Source organism: Squalius cephalus, assembly GCF_949319135.1.
Source record: "Squalius cephalus genome assembly, chromosome: 20".
In the NCBI taxonomy this organism is placed as follows: domain Eukaryota; kingdom Metazoa; phylum Chordata; class Actinopteri; order Cypriniformes; family Leuciscidae; genus Squalius; species Squalius cephalus.
The window spans coordinates 29,600,291-29,621,517 of NC_137141.1; the positions used below are offsets into that span (position 1 = coordinate 29,600,291).

Below are 21,227 nucleotides of genomic sequence, written 5' to 3' on the forward strand. Positions count from 1 at the left end.
ATTTTGAATCTGATCGGTTGTTTCCGTTTTCACGGAAAAAAAGGCGCCCATAACGTTGCTAAGAAGTGTGGAAAATGAATAGAAATGATTTATATGGAAATCTGAAGAAATGCGTTCTCCGCGTGAATTAAGAGGTGATACCGGGTTTGTCTTTATCCACGTTGTATTGCTGCTCACATGATCTAATGTTCAGTCCATGCAGTGTGTTAGCCTGAATGCTAAACATCTGCACATGAGAAACACCCCTGCATGTTTCACTTTTTACGTTCTTCAGCAATTTAACCTTATGTCAGTTCACAGTAGTACTTTAACCAGTGATGTTAGCATCGTTCTTCTTAGAGCTGCATTAACCAATGAGCGACTTTGTAACAGACACGCCGTGCTCTGCATGAATGAGATGTAAACAGTTTGCTTGCTTTCTCCAATGATAGATTTCAGTAACTCAAACCTGGTTATTAACCTTCAGCCTCTTTTATGTTCCACCCAGTTATTATATTACCGAGCTGTTTTACAGGAGAGGGAGGCAGGGCTCCATGTAGAGGACATGCACACTGACCTGTGCTTAAGAGTTATTTTAAGGTTTGTTGTTATCAGTGGCACCAATGGAAATCACCACTCTCAGATTATGCCACTCACAGCACTGATGGTTTGCCATTTTCATGTTGTGGAACTTTAATATTTCCTGCACCGCGGCCTAATGTCATGCCATTTTCTGAGGCATAAACTGCACTTCCTTTCAAAGCATGTCAGTTTACAGTCATGCATATAAACCCTGACTTATGAAATAATAGTCAGAAAATAGAAACTTTTTTTTTATTTTTTAAATGGAACAGTATATTTAAACTTTAGACAAAATCTTACAAGTTTGCATGTGTTTTTTGTTGAGTATCATATTTGATACATCAGGCTCAAATATGATGTAGTGAGAATATGGAGCTCATACCTGAGGAGGATATCAAAATTTTATTCAGAGGCCCAAACTGTGGAATAATATGCAATTTGGTGCAGTTGCTGATATTTATATAGGCTAAAAGGAATATGAAATTCTGATAGCTTGTGATGTAAATCAATGAGATCTTAGCAGTATAGCTGACTACTTCCATAAAATGCATATAAATATCAGGTTTTACGCTATATTTTCTAATAATATGTCTTGGTAAGCTCAAAGTTCTGTAGTTGTTATTGTGGTGGCCAAACGTATATTGCAATACAAGAATGATTGAGAGATGTGCTTGTAAATGTTCCTCAGAAGCCTGGTGTATCATATCTGGTTCTTATATTTTAACAATTTTTGTAAAATAAAATTAAAAGTATGGATAAACAAGTAAACCCAAGTTAATTCAGTCCACCAAGTGTTCATCTTGGAATATTATTAACAATATAAATGTTACTCTTAAGTTTAGGCTACTTAATAAAAATCATTGAATATTTTACAGCAAATTTCGTTCTGGAACATCTTTACATAAATGAATGTGAATGTTTATAATTCTCAATGTCTAATAGTCCACATTGAGCACTTTAGAGCTGGGTGACAAAAATGCGTTCAGTGCGAGTCTTTATGCGCAGATGCGTTACACGGACATGTTTGACTCGTGTCTTTTGCAGCGAATGTCTTGCATATAACATGGCATTCTAAAGTTAAAGTGTTGATCAGTGACAGTGTTGGTTCAGTGTTTTTCCAAACGCTGTGAGAGAACTGAACCTGTCCAGACATGACCCTTCTGTGGTGTTGTGGTTGGCTTGTGTGCTGCACTCTCAGCAAACTGCATTTAGTCCCCTGACCGACTGCTGTTGCTACTGGCTTGTGTCTTCTGGCACCTGCATGGAGCCAGACACACTGACCTTCTTTCCGTCCTTATGGAGTTTGTCCAACCTATTGCATTACTGATACCACACAGTCTAATGTACGAATTGGCAAAGCCCTTTCATACAAGCCTCTGCAGTATGAAATAAATAATAAGTCATCTTTGAGTTATGTGCATGGCTGAGTCTGAATGCCGTCGCTGGTACATATTCAGATTTGAGTCCTATCTATCTATCTATCTATCTATCTATCTATCTATCTATCTATCTATCTATCTATCTATCTATCTATCTATCTATTATAAAACTGTTTATAATCATGTCATATTAATTATTCGTTTTTGATGTATATTTTATTTCATCCAGTATTTTATTTTGTTATATCCAATATTTTATGGACCATAAATGTCAATAGTTACACTTTATTTTATGGTGACATTGTTACAGTGTAATTACACAAATAAGTTCTTAGTAGTAGTTATTAACTACATTAGGGTTAAGGGTAGGGTTTGGTTTAGGGTTAGTTACTTGTAATTATGCATAATTTACCATTATTACTAGTACATGTATTGTGTATCTTTTCAACCTTAAAATAAAGTGTTATCACTTTAATATATGATCAATATTTCAATTTTGAAAGATTTATATTCCCTTTGTAAATCCCAATTTTTTTTTTGTTATCTCAAATATATTTTTGCTTTGATTTGATGTCTGTGTTTTGACAGGAAGTGTTTAACTATTTAATTGTGTGTGTGTGTGTGTATGAAATAAGAAATCATGAAAATCATTCTTAGCATGTGATTTTGCACTCATTACATGCTGCGTGTTCTGATTGTTTTATCTGTCTCTTTATGCAGATCCCTGTTTATTTGCGGTGGTCTAAGATACAATAACATCTTTCAACATGGTTAAAGAACAGAAATGCATTCTTTGTGAAACTGTCTACAGCTCCAAACAGGTAAACCTGGCTTTTTAAACACAAACCTTCTCCCAGTTCTGCTATAATGTGACAATCTGAAAAGTCTTAGTGGTTCTGTTACAAACTGTCAGACACAACTTCCTTACTTGAGTGAAAGTACAGATACTACTGGTCAAATATTACTCCGTTACATGTAAAAGTTGTAAAGACCGATTTTTACTTAAGTAAAAGTTAGGGCTGTCAAACGATTAATCGCATCCAAAATAAAAGTTTGTGTTTACATAATATATGTGTGTGTATGGAGTATAATTATTTTCTATATATAAATACACACACATGCATATATATTTAAGAAAAATGTGTTATTTATATATAAAATATTTATATATAATATAAATTATATATAATATAAATATATATACACAGTATATACATGCAAATATTTCTTAAATATATACATGCATGTGTGTGTATTTATATATAGAAAATAATTATACACCATACACACACATATATTATGTAAAAACAAACTTTTATTTTGGATGCGATTAATCGCGATTAATCGTTTGACAGCCCTACTAAAAGTACAGAAGTACTTGTTTTTATCAAGTATCAAATGTAAAAACTAAATGTCAATGCATTGTTTTATTATTGTTGCATTGTTGTATGTAATACATACAGTACCTTATGCCTCTGAATCTATGCCTGCCTACCCTCATATCAATATCAAATGTATTTCTAGAACACATTTTCCAGTATGGGATTGAATGTGAGATTGAATAAATGCACTCAATAACGTCTACAATGGTTTCAGACACCCAAATGGCTGTTCCCTAAAATGGTGCCCCATTTAAAGTTTTTTGGCTTTTAGTATGAATATGTTAGCCTTACTGTTATCTATAAGCATTGCTCCAAAACAATGACAAAATTCGCATTTAGAAGACCAAACCTAACGTTGAAAATTAAAATCAGGTTGATGTTCTGACGTCAACCCGACTTTCATTTCCAACCAAAATGCAACCCCAGCAAGAAAAATCATCCCCTGACTGACGTTACTACTTTCTACTCAAGGACCAATACAGAAATGTAGTGGAGTAAATAGTATGATATTTGTCTTTCAAATGTGGTGAGGTTAAAGGTTAAAAAGTATCCATAAAAAATAATACTCAAGTTAAGTACAGATGCTCAAAAAGTGTACTTAAGTACAGTACTTAAGTAAATGTACTTTGTTACTGTCCACCTCTGCTAACTGTAATTTACACGCTCATACACATGCACTGTTCTGTTGTGAGATCTATAACCTGTGCAAGGCAAAACATTTTAAGAATAAAATGCTAGTTAAAAAGGATCTGTGTAACATGAAAAAGTTTGTTTCACCAAATGTATGCCTTTATTTATTGAAATATTGTTCAATACCATGATGCTATATTTCAGTGGTGTCTGTCTTTGGTTTTTAGGAGATGGAAGAGCACATGAGGAGTATGCTGCACCACAGGGAGCTGGAGAATCTGAAAGGCCGGTAAGAGGTCATGTTTGTAGTGGATTTTTTCCTAAACCTAACTATCTGGGTCTAGTCTACAAATCGACGTCCCCGAACGTCTACTGTCGATGTTTAGTCTATCTGGGTCTCGTCTACAAATCAACGTCCCCATTCAATAATAGTCACCTAACTAACTTGTTCCCCTAAACTAGCTTCCTGAGCAGGAATAAATCGACAAACAGACCTGCAAATGTCCTTTAAATGCTTTAATCACGGCCAGGAGATCTTCCCGAGCAGTTCTCAGGGAATCTCTCCCAAGAAGCAAGGCCGGAGGATCTCAGACAAATTCCATTGAGAATCCCACCCGAAAACACGGATACAACAGTTTTTATAGAATCGAGAAAACAAATAAGACTAACATGTCACCTTCAATATGATTGGTTCAATTGGTTCAAAAGCCCCAACCTTTTTCCTCTGTCACTGGCACAAGCAAACTCTGATTTTGTGATTACTTATCACAAGGTTTGAGAACTAGTCATTGTCTAGTTTCACTTCCCTTTTCTGTTATTTATACACACACACACACACACATACTCACACATACTCAAAGTCACAAGTTTTCCCCAAAGAGTTTGGAAACATTTAAAAGCATATGAATGTCATTCCTGCAAGAAAAACAAATGTTAGTTGATTAATTAAAGTTGATTAATTAAAATCCATCATGTTACTCACAAATGTTGCATAGAATCATGTAATCCACCTTTTTGTCAACCAGAACCCCTTGACTTGCATCAGGCTTTACTTCAGATAAATATTTTAAGTTAATATTTCAATAATATAACAACACATTTGCACGTTCATGGTTTTGTAATGACGGTTAATGCTCACTTGATAGGCAAGTAAACATAATATTTAATCTTTTCTTAGTAATTGTTTAATTTTTTACAAATTTTTATGATTCCATTAGTTATTAGCTTTTCATCAACTCACAAACTCCCTCATGAACCCCTGTTTGGGAAACCCTTCTCTACACTATCAACATTACAGTTATACTGTCAAGTTCATAGAACTGAGCGACCTTTAAATCTCAGGGTGTTGTAGCCTCATCTGAGACGTTTGTACACTAATTATAATGCTTAATTGTTTTAATCTGCTATTTAAAAATTTGGAAATTCACCCCAAAATTTTGTTAAATATATTTATTTTTTTAAATGCTTATGCAGCAATCTACGGAGCCTCTAAAGGGACATGGCGGTGGAACAAATTTGGGATGGGAGAAAAAATATTTTTCACATCTTTGAACTTGGACTCAAAGATAAAGAAATGCGGTCAGTGCTTAACTCAAGGAGTTCAGTGAAGTTGGCAATATATTCACATATTCGAACTTCCCGGATCAATATTAGTGAGCTAAATGTTGTTAAAACACAAATGACACTTTTTGGACACATTTGAGGAAATTTGGGTTGTAGCTCGTTGTCTACGTTACTGTGATTGTAAATAGCCTAAGTGTCATTTGTAACAACGTTTAGCTCATGAGTTATCAAGGGAACGCAAAGTCTCTCGAGGGAAAGCAAAAGATAAAAAAAAATAATAATTCTCCCATCCCAAATTTTTTCCACCACCACCTCCCTTTAGGGGCTCCGTAGCAATCACAAACAGCTGTGAAAGTCATGTGAAATATTTGGGAAAATTCTTTGATGAAAAGGTGTGGAAACCCTGAATACACTTATGGTCAAAGCATGTGTATTGAAAGGCACATGTCTCTTTTGGTCAGTGGATAGATAAGCCGAGGCAGCTGCCATAACCCAGGAGTATATATAGGGACGTTGAGAACAACTGGTAAGGCCAACAAATGACAACTGCCTCGTGACAATTATGTTGATCTCTGGAATGTGAAAAGTGAGAATTGCGTTCTTAAATGGGGAGAGTATTGAAATCCAAGGTGAAAAACACACAAATATCATGGCCTTTCGAGGTTCGACATATTTTAGCTAATTGCATTTTGGTAATGATGTTTATGAGATTAGTTTAACTTGTTTTGTGCTTTAATCAGAGCAATAATTAAGTCAAGTCAAGTCACCTTCATTTATATAGCGCTTTTAACAATATGGATTGTTTCAAAGCAGCTTTACAGTGATAATAGGAAATTACCATAGCAGATTGTTTAGGCTTTACAACAGCTCCACAAAAGTCCACAAAACAGTGCCTGGTGTGTCTCGAGAACGCACTCCCTGAAATAGGTTTGAAGGTGCAAATGATTATCCGTTTTCTCTGCGCAAACCTCAAAAAGAGCGGTAATCAATAATTAATTTGAACAAATGGTAATGAACTGCAGAACAATAAACACATATAATTCTAATCATAATCAAAATAATAGTACTCATTCGCTAGCCATGGAAAAAGCTTATATTTTCGAATTAGAAAAAACTTTACAGGCTGCTGACTGGAAAATGGCAAACTGCCATGACACCATTTTTCGGGGATAAACCAACTGCCAACAGCAAGCATCTATCAGCTCACGAGTTTGGCAGTTAAAGAGAGAAACTAGGCCGGCAGCTGTAAACAGCTCGCATTACAGCTTGCTGAAGAGTCCTGGCCTTGGTGCAGCCTTAAAGAGCAGTGGAAGGTGGAGCCAGAGGGTGGGGGGATGCGATTTCACACACCAAAATCGAACCGCTCTCCCAACCCTCTTCTCAGAGCACAGCAGACTCCATCATGACAGCGTGCTAGGCTCAGCTGGTGCTGAGCGGGTGGTCACCCCTCTGAGCTCAATGTCTCCTATTGCCTTCTGTTGTTGCCTGTTCACTCTAAACCAGTTGTGAAGCCCTTGGAGATGTGCCTCAAGATCAGGAAGATTGCATTTTTTTTGTTCTTTTTTAGTAACTAGTTGGATTTTATATTGAAAAGTCAGTTTGCCTCCTGATCTCTTAAAAGGATCCTAACTGATTAGACAGCCACTCTCAAAAGTATCAGCCATGCCTGAGGGAAGCATTGAGCAGCCTTTGTGCCTCTCTGTCCCCAGGGACTGTGGACACGAGTGCCGGGTCTGCGGCGTAACTGAGGTGAGCCTGACCGACTATGCCAGTCACATCTCCAGCGCTTCACATAAACAGTGCATTGAGGATCAGAAGCACCAGCCCTCAAACGAAGACCAAGATGAAGACTACTTTGACAAGGACATTGTGCAGCTCATCGAGAAACGCAAGGAAATGATCAGGTGAGTCTTGCTATGGCCCTGCTAAAAACCCTGAATTGTATGGCAGTGATGGTGGTTGCAGACCTGCCAGTCTTTATTTATGATATATAAAGATATATATTTATCAGTTATGTATTTATTAGATGGTAGTGTACTTTTAAGTTATATCGTTAAGTTGAAATATTTCTTATTGGAGTGTCTTTCTTTGGTGTTTTAATTGTCTGTTTGTAACCACAACACCTGCAGTTCTATATTAAACTATTCTGCAAACGGTTCTGACACTAGAGTCTGGTGTCATGTGAGGCCTAAAACAGCCGTGGCTGCAACACTTGCACTGTCACACTCCTGGATGCATACCACACCATACCCTTCCAGCTCAACCCTTAAACAGTATGGGCAGTATGTCTTTAAATAGTCTGACCTCATCAACTATTTTTATGTGCCATGCTGTTTAAATGAGAGTGTTAGACATTCATAAATGACAGAAATCCTTTGCATTCCATGAACATTCAGTCAAGATCACTGCAAATTAAGACAGCAGTAAATAGCTGTAATTCCTTATTAATATGATAGTATTAATACAATATAATAAGTTTGAACCAATAATATAAGTCTGATGTTAAGACAGGGAAAATCACACACATTTCTTCCATGGCATTTATGTATTTTAATTTATATGCATTGTTGTTTAAACTGTTACCATGCTATTCACCTATCCTCATTGTGGTGTCAACACAATTTTATCAGTTAAATCATTATATGTGACCATTCTGTATTGAACTCTATTAGGAAAGAAGAGGCATCTGCAATGCATGCTAAAGAAGAGCGGGACAACTCAAGGAGGTGGCAGGAGCTTCGGACTCAGTGGCAGGGGGCAAGGCCTTTGATGTACCAGCAGTGTGGCCCTTGGGACCGACCCTATCCTAACTTTCCTCAGATACCCAAAAGGGGCAGGGGCTCTAATTGGCAGAATTTAAGATTTTCATCCCCTGACCGCAACAAATGGTTTAACCCTAACCGACAGGCTAGGTGTGCCACATGGCATGCTGAAGGACCACCTGACTTGCAGAAGTGGGGCTGTGTTGGTCGCCAGGGAGGGAGTTTGCACAACCAAGGAAACTTCTGGGGTGGTAGACAAGGTGGCTATGGAGTCTGCCCTCCACATCTGAGAAAGCAATTTCCCTGGAACAACAATCAGTTTAATGCCACTTGGCAGGGACAATATATGCCACCACCTAGGCACTATAAATCACCTGCAAGAGAGCATAAAAAAACACCCAACTGCTCTGAGAATCAGACAAAGGGTGAACAGAGTGTAGAAGAGTCTGGTGGTGATCACGATCCCAACAAAGGTAAGGGTCAGAAGTCAGAGAAGGCACATCGATGGGCACCTTATCCACCAGCTAAACTTGGGGATCCTTTATTTCAGGCTAACCTTCAGCAAATTTTAGATAAGTCTAATGTGGAATCTCCTGAAAATGTTATGGCACAAAGTTTCAATGAGGCCACTCAGGACATGGTAAGGAAATCCAAGGCAGACCAAATAAATGGGCAGGATAATCCCACAGAATCTAACTGTGAAGAGAGTGATTGCAGGGAGCAGAAGAGTGCCTTAAAGAACATTGGCAGTACTAATATAGGTAGTTTCGCCTACCCCTCCACCTCCACCACTAGAAGAACAGAGATGCCCAGCAAGCTTGCAGGAAGTCAAGACTCTATCAGCGCTAAAGGTTCTAAGCATTCCCATTCAAGTTCTGAATTCCCACAACATGCCACTTTCAATGCAGACCAAGACAGTTTGCTGTCAGAGATGCTGCGAAAAGCTAAAGAGACATTGCTTAACAGAAATAACACTTTTGATGTATGTTGCCCAGAGAACGGCCTCAAAGGATCAAAAACTGTGCCTCAGATTAATAAGCAAGTTGAGAATTTAGAACTAAACAAGAATCAAGAATTACATGAGAGTACAAAAAAACTGAGCAAGAACAAGAGTCAAGAAAGGCTGGGTTTTGTAAGACGTATTAGCAATGAACAAGAGCATTTAACCAGCACAGACAAATCAGTACAGATTGGCAATGTGCGCAATGACACTAGGCCATCTCTGCAGTCCTTGCATGTTAGTACCTCCACTATGGACCACGAAGATGAGGAGGAGTGTATTGAAATGGAAGAAAATCCTCACCTTCCAGTACAAGATCAAGTCATGGACACACTAGATGAAGATTTATACTCAGTTGGTGAGGAGTCCCACAGCAGCCCATCCCAACAAACAGCAGGTGGCTCCGTGCCCTCTTTAAGTAAGCTTGCCTTGCCTGCTTGTCTCCAAAGGGATCTGAACCGCCATATGGGAACCAAAGGTAAAGCACCATCTCATGAACCCAACTTGAATATTGCCCGGCGAATTAGGAATGTAAGTGGCACAAGAAAGGAAAAGTGGCACCCTGAAAAGGATTTAGGACTTAAACCCACCTTGCGGCAGCTCATTAGCACCTCTGGCTCCAGGCGGAATGTCAACTGGGACCAGGTCTACCAGGAAGTCAACCGGAAGAAGCAAGGCAAGGGCTTACCAAGGTACTGCATGAGTATTTCTTAAATTTTGGTTTACTTTCATTAAATGGTTGTAGACTGAAACACAGTCAGTACTTTAATGTATTGCTACTTCCTTAATACCCTAATTCCATATTTGTTCTGAATCTTTTTAGATTTGGTATAGAAATGGTGCCCTGTGAACCCGAGGGTCTGAACCAAATGGATGAAAATGATGTACCTCTTTCTGAGGGCTTTCATTGGGATTCTCTGTTTGACCTCAGTCCAGTGCCTTCCCGCAAGCGTAGCTTGTCTGAAAGCAATGTGGTCAAAGATGGCCCTGCTGGTACCAGCTCCCTTCTTAAAGGTGTAGACCCAATGAAAGACTCTCCTGCTTGTGGCCCCTCACAGCAACCAAGGAGAGAAGAGCTGCAGTTCAAAGGTCTTCTGGAGATTCAAGTTTCGAAAGAGCCTTCTAACGGCCCAGAGGATGCTGAAGGAGACAGCGGTTGTACATCAGAGATTGAACAGATTGACACGCAAGGAGCTGGGAAGAAACGCAGAGCTCCTGGGGTAAGCTTTCTACTTTCTGCTGTGGTGGATGCTTGGCATACTTGGAAATACAGCTCTGATCCAAATCTAGTGAGCACCCCGATGTCTACCATATTATGTAGCTGCCTTCCAAGGGAATATCCTAATTGAAATGGAGCATTATAAGTGTCTGATTTGAAATGTTCCACATATAAAGTAATGCAAGAATAACCTAAATTTAATCTAGGTCTTGCCATTATCTAATTGGTGATCTTTCCACTAGGATGTTGTGTCTCCAGAGATTCCTAACGAAGATAGGAAAAACAAGAGGCAAAAAATTAAGTCTAAGAAAGGTAAGAAATCTATGTAATCAGGGTTTGAAATTAACTTTAACTCGACATCCAATTTAGTTGCCTATTATAAAATGGGTATGTATTGTGTTTTGCAGAGCGCTGTCAAGTGGATCAGTTGCTGGCTGTATCTCTACGTGAGGAGGAGCTTAATAGCTCACTTCAGGCAGTGGATAACAGTCTTATTCAGGCACGTGCTGCCCTGCAAGCTGCCTATTTGGAAGTACAGCGTCTGCTTATGGTGAAACAACAGGTAATAACTTTTTTACTTTATCACATTTACAAAAAACTCATTGCGCTATCACTTGATTTTGCAATATTTGAATAACTATTGTATATTTTACAGGTAATCGGTGAGATGAACTCTTTGAGAACCAAGCGGATTGAAATACTTCAAGGAATGCAAGGTACAAAAATCTAAATGGAAGAGTCATTTAATCATATTTACTAGCTTTACAAATCTAAGGTAAAAGTTATCAGGAAAATTATAATAGCTTTAATGGTGATCATACTGTACAAATGGCCTGTAAAGGTGGTTGATTGCCAGTTTTCAGTATGTATTAGCTTATGACAGTAAACACCTTGAGTTTTGTGAACAGCTTCTTTGTTATTTATAATAAATTAAAATAGAGATCAAGAATTCTATTTCTATTACTCTTTTTCAGGTGAATTTGAGCCAACAGAAAAAGAGAGGAACAGTGAGATCTTAACCTCTTCATCAACCCAGGTTACTCAGATAACCGCCAGCGCTGTTCTCCCAGCAACAGCTGCCCAATCATCCTCTTCAACCTTCTCACTGCCTGTTACCATCAAACAAGAGCCCATCGCTCAATGTAACCCCATTCCTGAGCATAACCTTATCAAATCCCCATTCCCAGGACCTCAAAATACCACACCTGTCCAAACAGTGTTTGCAGCTTGTCAAACAGGTAGGTTCCAATCATTAAATTGCAGCTCAGAGGTAGTCATTCCTAATGGAACTGAATTATTGAATTAATTAAAGTGAATGTTAATTCTTCAATTTGAAACAGATACTAACTTCAAGTACAACCTGGAGTCTTCACATGACACCACAAGCATGGATTTGACGGCAGCTCCCTCAGATCACAGAATAGAGCCATCACCCAACAAAGAAATTCATCAAAATTCTCTCGAGGGGTTAGCCAACCCTTCTTCCCAACTCTCTCCCAAGCCGCTGTCTCCCTCAAACCACATAGAAACTGATCCAGTTAAGCGTGTTCGAAAACTGAAGAAGAAAAAGTGTCTTAAGAAAGCAAAGGGGAATGAGCAGCCTGAAATCAGTGAATCAGAGCTTGATGCAGAGCAGCCCGCTGCTCGACCTGCCCGCAAGTACCGACCTAATCGGCGATCCAGCAGAACCTTTGCCTCACCCCCCACACCAGAAGAGAAAAATGAAAATGAGGAGATGATGGTGACCGAAGCTTCAAAGGCACAACCACAAGGAACCAAGCTAGCAACACCACCAATGAAGGAAGCTCACTCTGATTCATCTGAACTGGAAATGGTGGAGCTTCCCCCACCTGTGCCCACTGATTTCGTCAATCTAGATTCTTCAGACCCAGATGAGATGCCTGAAAAGAAGGCCAAGGAGTCGGCCAAGGAGTCGGCCAAGGAGTCGGCCAAGGAGTCGGCCAAAGAGTCGGCCAAAGAGTCGACCAAAGAGTCGGCCAAAGAGTTGGCCAAGGTGTCGGCCAAGGAGTCGGCCAAAGAGTCGGCCAAAGAGTCGGCCAAGGTGTCGGCCAAGGTGTCGGCCAAGGAGTCGGCCAAGGAGTCGGCCGAAGAGTCCACTGCACACTCAACAGACCGTGCCGTCACAGACCCCCAAAATCTTGCCTGCAATGAGGTCACCTCCACTAGTGAAATCGATACTAGCAGTTCAGTCAAGGCTTGTGAAAGGTAAGTCTCATGTTTTGGACTGTGATTTTCTAACCAGTATTCTATAAAACAAGTTGCATCACTTCCGGTTCAGGTCTTTTGTATGTGCTTTATTAAATATAGAGGCGTTTTACTCAAGATACCTTCAAAGGAGAAAAATGAGCATAACCGATGGCCTTCACATATACAGATTGATATTTAAATGTTTTTTATTTTAGGTTCTTGTTACTAACATTTAGATATTTAAATCTAATAAAACGGCAACAATAAAAATAACTATCTAGGTTAGCTGATTACTTAAATGTCCATAGATATCGCCGTCAGTTCGTACTGCCGTTTACACTTTTTCTGACAAGCGGATGCAATGAGACATGTTTTCCTGTTTGTTCATGTGACGGTCAGCATAAAGCCTATTTGGATTGGTGCTAAACTCTGCCGGATAGTGGTCCTTCTGGAGCAGGAGAGGACACCCCTTGTCTTATAGCTTGTGAAGTAAAAAGTATTGATGTTTGATTCTTGAATGAATATTTCTTTTAAGCCAGTAATCGGCTGAGCTGGTCCCCAGAACTGAATCAAACTTTAGTTCTGGGTTGATGGAGGAATCGGTTTGAAATGAACAAATCAAAAAGTATTGGCTCATGCGGTTGAGTTGGACATGACCAAAAAGCTGACTTTCAACTTTGCCTGTAGGTTTGATTCATTAATTTCAAAATGGTTCTTTGGTTCAATAACCCTTCTGGACATGCTTATGGACATAAGGTGAGCTTATGGTGCTGCGCATGGAGCATGCTACTTCAGCTGTCATCTGCCCGAACCTAAAGTTCCTTCAAGAATCAAACATCACTAAGTAAAAAAGGGTCTTTTGAAACTTGACTTCTAAATGAATGCTTCAGAAATTAACCAAACTGAGATTCTCTGTACAACTACAATTTACTTTAAAGTCCGCAGTGCAGGTAGCATACGCATTGTGAATGCACATAAAATATGTCGCTACTGTATAATATTCAATGTATTAATAATAGTAATAATAAAAAAATATATGCTATATTATTCTAGTTCCCTGTTCCACAAACTGTGATTAGAAAGTGGACTTGGATGTGTTGTGTTTTTAATCTCTTAGGTTAGAAAACATTCTGAAAGATATTATTCGGCAAGCATATGTATGGGCTTTGAAAATGGTTGAACACAATGGTGTGTGATAGGCAAGAGTACACAGACATACTATGCTGCCACATTGCTGCCACATACATGTTATTTTTTCCACTCAATTATGTCGTAATAACGACATGTTATGTCGTTTTAACGACATCTTTTCTCGTAATAACGAGATGTTATGTCGCTTTAACGACATCTCTCGTAATAATGAGATGTTACGTTAAAACAACATATCTCGTTATTACGAGCAAAGATGTCGTTAAAACGACATAACATGTCGTTATTACGACATAATTGAGTGGAAAAATAATATGCACGTGGCAGCAATGCGCCACCGTAAGATACAGCTTGTTTAAAATCTTTTTCACTGCATGACCATCTGGTACCTTGACTCTTTCTGTCTGCTTTCATTGATGTTTCTCAGTATTGCAGTATTAAAAATCTTTTTAATCTAATTAATCTTTTTTTCTTATTTTTACAGTGTAATAAAATCAGCCTCAACAGTGTTGAAGTCCAAGTTGCATTCAGGTATGTGATATGTTCAAAAACATACATAGAAGCTGTAACGTATCATTCATACAACTTAACTGCTGCCTCAACAACATACTATGTGCCATTCACTTACTAAATATGTAAAAAAGAAAAAAATGTAACTTGTGGGAGCTGTTAGTACATATAAATTCATCTAGTTCCTTGCTCATTGCAGTCTTAGCAGAGCAACCAAATTAGAATACTCACACGATCAGCATACAAATATAGTTCATCAAGTCCCCAAATTACTTTTTAAGGGCAAGGTATTCTTAGTGCCTGTTAGTTTTATACTTAACCTGTGCCTCTGAGAGTGATTGCCGGTATGACAACCCTGAGAATTGTGCCAACTCATATACAGAATGAGAGCACTAGTGCTGGTTTCTTGGGAACTCCTTTAAATGACTAAAATTAAACATACTGGCACTTTCATATTATCTCAGTTTCACAACGGTTAGTTTAAAAAGGTTAAAAATAAAAACGTTTTATGTAAAGTTTAAAAAGGTTAAAATAATTTTTGTTCAAAAAGAAAACATTCAAATGGATTGATTATCAATTTTGATGATCACCACCCTTGAGTTATGGTGGTGAGTTAGTGATTTAAAGGGATAGCTCGCCCAAAAATTAAAATTCTGTCATCTACTCACCCTCATGACGTTTTAAACCTGCATTACTTTCTTTCATCTTCAGGAACACAAATGAATCTTTTTGATAAAATTCGAGAGCTTTTTGTCCCTCCATTGACAGCTACCAGCTACCACTTTGATGCTTCAAAAAGTTCTTAAAGGGTTCACCGGATGCAAAATTAACTTTTTTGCATATAAATGTGTCTTTGCAGTGTGTGGACACAACCACCATACAATGAAAAAAATCCATTCACTCCTTTTTTTTTTTTTTATTCCTCAAAAAGCCTAAACACTCAATAATCAAGCCATTTGGATTTTCTGAGCAATATGATGTCATATTGCTCATGCTTCGCCCACAAACACTGACGGACTGTCCCGTATTCGCACTTTGCCTGTCTTGTGTCCACACGCCCCAGGGAAGAGAGGGGTGGGGTGAGCAGTTGCTCATTATCATTTAAAGAGACATGCACCGAAACGGGTCGCTGTGAACAGAGCTGTTTTTGAGGAGGTTAAAGGGTGTTGTTTTACACAACCATTGAGGAATTTTAACCAAAGTAGGTTTCAGACTTTACATGAAGACCCTAAAGAATCATACCAACTTGTGGAAAATGGGCATCCGATGACCCCTATAAAGAGATTGAAAAACTAATCAATATGAATTGAGCAGTTTAGTACAAATTTTCTGAATATACACAATCACTTTATGCGCTGAACAGATTGAGTTTTGGCTTTTAATTCACATAAACAGAAGCTCAACCGAACCTACTTGATGCGCGAGAACAAACCTCTTGCTACGTTACACAAGAGAATGAACCTCATTGGTTTTTGCGGAAGCTTCCATTTACCAAAACTGATGTGTGAGTTAATGAATATGTGAATTAAAGCCTGAAGTCAATCTGTTCAGCGTATAAAGCGATCGTGTCTCTTCAGAAAATGTGGTGCCCATAGTGTTAATGTTTCACTCAATAACTGAAATGTTTGTGTGTGTGTGTTAGCAGATATATCAGATCTAGGGGAGGAGGATGTGCCAACTGAAGGAGAGTTTGAAGGCCATCAAGAGGCTGTTAATGGAATGCAGATCCATAACGGACTGCTGTATACTTGCTCAGGGGACCGCACTATACGTGCTTTCAACTTGATAGTAAGATCATTGTACACTTTTTTTTTTTTTAAATTCAGTTGAGTGGGTAAACATCGTACAAAATTGTCTGAAATTTGTAGTTTAGTAAAAGCATTTAAACATGAAAATTATGTTCTTTTGAATGTAGCTCACAAAGCAGGTTTCTTTAAGAAGTCTCTTAATTGTTACAGAGCCGGAAGTGTGTGGCTGTGTATGAAGGTCACAGCAGTAAAGTGAACTGCCTGTTGGTGTCATGTGGAGGAGGCCTGCAACAACGCCTGTACTCGGCATCAAGTGACCAGACCATCCGCTGTTACAACCTCAAGGTGCTTGGGTCTGATCCACACTGCTTTTTACAGGGTTTCTGTACAGGGTTTCTTAAATCAAATCTTGATCAAATTTAAGGTAATATGAAGTCTTAAATATTTTAAATGGTATAAAAAAGTCTTAATTGTCATTTTAAGAGGTCTTGTGGACGGAAAAGGAATCGCGATAAACCTCAAACCGTTGCTTGTTTCAAAGTAAAAAACAGGTTCTACGGCTCTACAGGCTAGCAGTTTCATAGTTTCAAAATAAGAGTCCCGTTTTATTAAAAGTTTTTTTTGGGTGGGGGGGAGGGAGTATTATTGATATTGTGGTTACACAATAAACTGTATCTGGCAACTAACGTAAACTTTTTTTTTTCTTCCACTGAAAAATGAAGTGGATATTTTTCAGATACACAGTCTGCACTTCTCCATTCAGCAAAATATAGAGTTATTCACACTGTCAAGCTCCAAAAAAGTACCATGAAACAATACAATAGCTCTGTGTAAATAACCGACTGATATTTAAAGGATTTATTTAACCAATTATTGGTTCCAAAATCAAGTGATTTTATTTTATCTGTGGAACAACAAAGTTCCAAACATTGAAAGTGATATATTACGAAACTACAAAAAAAGGACCATAAAGGCTGATAAAAGTAGAAAATGTATTATTTAATTTAATGTTAAATGGTTAAAATTGTAATTTAAGTAGTTGTTATAATGAACATCCTAGACATCAGTGTCTTATAAGCCTTAATGTCTTATAAGTCCTTCTATTCCTAAGTTGTATTTCAGTCTTTAAACATTTTTTTTTATTATATTGAAAATATGACAAGCATTTGTCTATTTCTTTCCTCAGACAACAGAATGTAAGGAACAGCTGTCTCTCCCAGATCGAGTGCTCTGTCTTCATAATCGTTGGAAAATTCTCTATGCCGGTCTGGCCAATGGCTCTGTGATCACCTTCAGTCTTAGGGTATGAAGTGCTTAATGGATCAGAAATCAAAAGTTTGGGTTAAAGTAAGTTTTGTGTCCTCTGTTCTTTGGCTGTGGGGTAATTAACAAGATTTCTCTCATCTCCTGTAGAACAATAAGCAGCTGGATATGTTTGAGTGCCATGGCCCTCGGGCTGTAAGCTGCCTGGCGACGGCTCAGGAAGGGGCTCGGCGGATCCTGCTAGTTGGTTCCTATGACGCCACCATCAGCGTTAGAGATGCTAAGAATGGCCTATTGCTGCGTACGCTGGAGGGCCACAGCAAAACTGTGCTCTGCATGAAGGTTTGTGCCTGAATCACACTTTTTCTAATGAATATGCTTAAAGGTGCAGTACGCGATTTCTGAGAAACACTGTTGAAAGTGGTTCGGACTGAGCACCACACAGAGTTTTAAAAGTTTGGAGAATGCTTAATTTTATTAGCCTGACGTCGTCATACTCAGATTCTAGTCAGAATGTGAGTCTGATACTGCTCCATTGAGCTTTGATTATGGGGCGTGTTTCAACCGAACCAGGAAAGAAAATGCCTCTGCACTCAATTGGATAGACCTACAACCAATCAGAGCAACGGAGTAAGTGACGTATGTTTTTCATTCATGTTTCCGATCGACAAATGCCTTGATCGCGGCAGCGGTTCTCTGTTCCTCTTTTAAAATGAATGCGCTGTCGATATCTTCTATAACAGACACGATGGCGGAATCTACACATGATGTTTAGTAAACAAAGTTCAGGAGGAGCACATTCAAATAATCAATCCAATCAACCGTCTACGGTCTACACTATCAGCATGAGAGGAAGCATATATTCACTCTGTCAACTCACCTAACATTCCTTGACAGTTTTCAGCGTCCCTCCACTCACTCTCGGCTTGTTCTTCCACAGCCAGGAATACGGGGGGAGTACTAAGCCCGAGCCCTCTCCTCAGACAGCACGCCAAAATATGCATTTCTTCTATCTGACTTATTTGTAAGCGTGAAATTTCAATTCTCAAGCGGCAGTCATTTGAATTCAACCCAAGCGCTCGTTGATGACGTGGATGATTACGTTACCGTTGCTCATCTGTCCATCATCGTATAAAGCCCGCCCTGACAATTTGATTGGTCCGAACAATTTTTGTTCGGCATAATAGCTCCTCAACGGATCGAGTCCAGACCGAACTTCCCGACCTAAAAATTTTGTGGGCGGGGCTAAGTTCGGCTGGCATCCAGGCTATAATTTTATCAGTTATGTTTTCAAAGTTTGAAATGTGCTTGAATTTTGAATATCATTCTTGAAAATTCTTGATTTCATGACACCATATCAATGACAGCTGACTGGAAGAGAAGTAAGAAACTTGAAATGATTACTACAATATGTAGAGCAATGAAGAGAGGGGTGTGTGTTTGTTTGGGTTGATTTCCAATTTCAACAGTGTTTCTCAGAAATCAATTACTGCACCTTTGATGACGGCATAAAATGGAAATTGCAATAGTCTTTTCTTTCCTATTGTGACGTATATCCAAGTGAAACGGCTTCTCGAACAAGAAAAATGTAGGGCGGGACTTGATTTTGTCCATCGGGAGTTGATTGGATGGTTGTGGTTTGCTATTGGTTGATCTTATGTGAGTGACAGATTATCCCGCCCTCATGCCAGTAAACACATCATAGTCAGAGAAGAGAAAATATATTCCATAAAAAGTAAGATTGTCAATTTAGATTTCATGGTGACTTTTTACAACATGAGGGTGAGTATATGATGACAGAATTAAAAAATTTTAAAGAAATAAAGTAAAAAAGAACAACATGAGGGAGAAATAAAGGATTCCATCAAAGGATGTGTATCAAGTAACACACCCTAAGTTTTTATTTGTTGCTTCTCTGCAGGTGGTGAACGATTTGGTGTTCAGTGGCTCGAGTGACCAGTCTGTACATGCACATAATATACATGTGAGTACCTCATGCACGGTGTTTCTCCTTTCCCATTGAGATGCAGGAATTAAGTATCTTGTTTATCTCTAAATTGCTTCCATGTCTCTGGAACTCCAGACAGGAGAACTGGTGAGGATCTATAAGGGTCATAGTCATGCCGTCACCGTGGTGGCCATATTGGGAAAGGTGATGGTTACCGCATGCCTGGACAAACTGGTCCGTGTATACGAGCTCCAGGTATATGTGACACATTTGCTGATAACTTTTTCTTTCTTTTTTTTTAATTTAAAAACAAGATATTTTAAAGAAATTTCAATTTAAGAATTAAATTTCTTTTAGTTTTATTCATAAAAGAATTATGTTTAGCACCATTAAGATATATTTTACATTGTTTTAATATAAATTAAGCACAAAATTTTAACTGAATAAAAATAAATTAAAGCTAAATATAAATATTAAAATAAATATTATAAAAATAACAAACATTATTAAAACGTGAAAATAAATGAAAATTGAAAATACAAACATAAAAGCAAAACATAAATACTATTGACTTTATATAAATAATACTAAAATCACACTAGCACCCGTTGAACAGTATTTTTTAACTAAAATCATGACAAATGCTACCACGATGTATGAAAACTTTACAGTTTTAATGTATTTTTCACATTATGATGATGAAAATTTGAACAAGAATGTTTTTCTTCACAGTAGTGAAAATTTGAGGAAAGAAAAGTGCTTAATTGTCATGAATTCAATGTAAACAAAATATTCCATTTTCTTTAGAGGTTTGGTGGATTGTATTGGAATTATATTGTTGTGTGCTTGTTATGAACTCTTTTTATGATATTGACCAAATCTCTGGTGGTTCCAGTCTCATGACAGACTTCAAGTATATGGCGGCCATTCAGACATGGTGATGTGTATGGTCATCCACAAGAGCATGGTGAGCACATCTTAACACCCTATTGGGATCCAATAGCAGGTCCCACAATTTTTTTTACATACAGATTTGCAAGCATTGATTAAGTGACCTTTTTTTTTAAAAGAAGCGGTGATGATTTGTCTGTTGCAGATCTACACAGGCTGCTATGATGGGAGCGTGAGAGCTGTTAAATTGAACCTGATTCAGAACTACCGCTGCTGGGTAAGAAACTGAGCTCATGACATATAAAGTGACTGGAAGCTATTCCTGATGCCAGTTAATATCTGTGGCATGACTCTTTACAGTGGTACGGTTGTACCCTAATCTTTGGCGTGATGGAGCACCTGCAGCAGCACCTGCTGAACGACCACACCAGCCCAGCACAGCAAACATTCAAATGCCGCTGGAGGAGCTGCGACTCATACTTCACCACACGCAACGGCTCCAAGCAGGTACGGCAGCTTTCCGACACTCTTAATGCAGGCATTAATATTCACTTTCACACGTGAAAATTCTGAAGTTGTACTGCAAAGGGTAATTTGTCAATTTTGCTGCATGTACCACACCTGTAACGGCTTTCTGTAAGCCACCATTCATGTACCACCAACAAAATGCCGTTTAACCCTCTGCTGTCATTTGCTGTAAATTCTTCAACCTGCTGCATCAGAAATATAATTGGCTACAACTATAAAATATTACAAAAAGAATGACAATTTATTTTCATGACAGTTAACCACATTTTCCTCCCAATTTTCATTACTGTAATGCAACAAAAATTCTATATTATTTTATTTATCATGGTTTTATGATTAAAAAAATGGTTCAAATGAGTTGTTATACTGTGCCCGCGGCACACACTCTTCAATTGGCGCGCTGTATATCACTTAAATATATATAATTGTAAGAATATCAATTCAACAGTATGTGTATATATATATTGCACAATTTATGTGCATGTT

The 21,227-nt window shown here is 38.3% G+C and overlaps 1 protein-coding gene across 3 annotated transcripts in view; it reads left to right on the forward strand.

Moving 5' to 3' along the window:
* The window catches only part of znf106a (zinc finger protein 106a), a 23,359-nt gene continuing 2,132 nt past the window's right edge, over positions 1 to 21,227 (forward strand). The window contains exons 1-22 of one of the 3 annotated variants that reach the window (XM_079854084.1): positions 12 to 134; positions 2,661 to 2,761; positions 4,180 to 4,241; positions 7,225 to 7,419; positions 8,188 to 9,969; positions 10,101 to 10,497; positions 10,739 to 10,808; positions 10,904 to 11,058; positions 11,152 to 11,212; positions 11,471 to 11,734; positions 11,837 to 12,558; positions 12,595 to 12,722; positions 14,338 to 14,384; positions 16,006 to 16,151; positions 16,322 to 16,456; positions 17,298 to 17,414; positions 17,525 to 17,716; positions 19,296 to 19,358; positions 19,458 to 19,577; positions 20,218 to 20,289; positions 20,419 to 20,490; positions 20,574 to 20,720. In XM_079854084.1, the coding sequence (XP_079710210.1) occupies positions 2,708 to 2,761; positions 4,180 to 4,241; positions 7,225 to 7,419; positions 8,188 to 9,969; positions 10,101 to 10,497; positions 10,739 to 10,808; positions 10,904 to 11,058; positions 11,152 to 11,212; positions 11,471 to 11,734; positions 11,837 to 12,558; positions 12,595 to 12,722; positions 14,338 to 14,384; positions 16,006 to 16,151; positions 16,322 to 16,456; positions 17,298 to 17,414; positions 17,525 to 17,716; positions 19,296 to 19,358; positions 19,458 to 19,577; positions 20,218 to 20,289; positions 20,419 to 20,490; positions 20,574 to 20,720 (5,001 nt within the window). In that variant the 5' untranslated portion in view covers positions 12 to 134; positions 2,661 to 2,707. Of the gene's footprint in view, positions 135 to 2,660; positions 2,762 to 4,179; positions 4,242 to 7,224; positions 7,420 to 8,187; positions 9,970 to 10,100; positions 10,498 to 10,738; positions 10,809 to 10,903; positions 11,059 to 11,151; positions 11,213 to 11,470; positions 11,735 to 11,836; positions 12,723 to 14,337; positions 14,385 to 16,005; positions 16,152 to 16,321; positions 16,457 to 17,297; positions 17,415 to 17,524; positions 17,717 to 19,295; positions 19,359 to 19,457; positions 19,578 to 20,217; positions 20,290 to 20,418; positions 20,491 to 20,573; positions 20,721 to 21,227 lie in introns of all 3 variants that reach the window. The other 2 variants (XM_079854082.1, XM_079854083.1) reach the window with 2 other exon arrangements.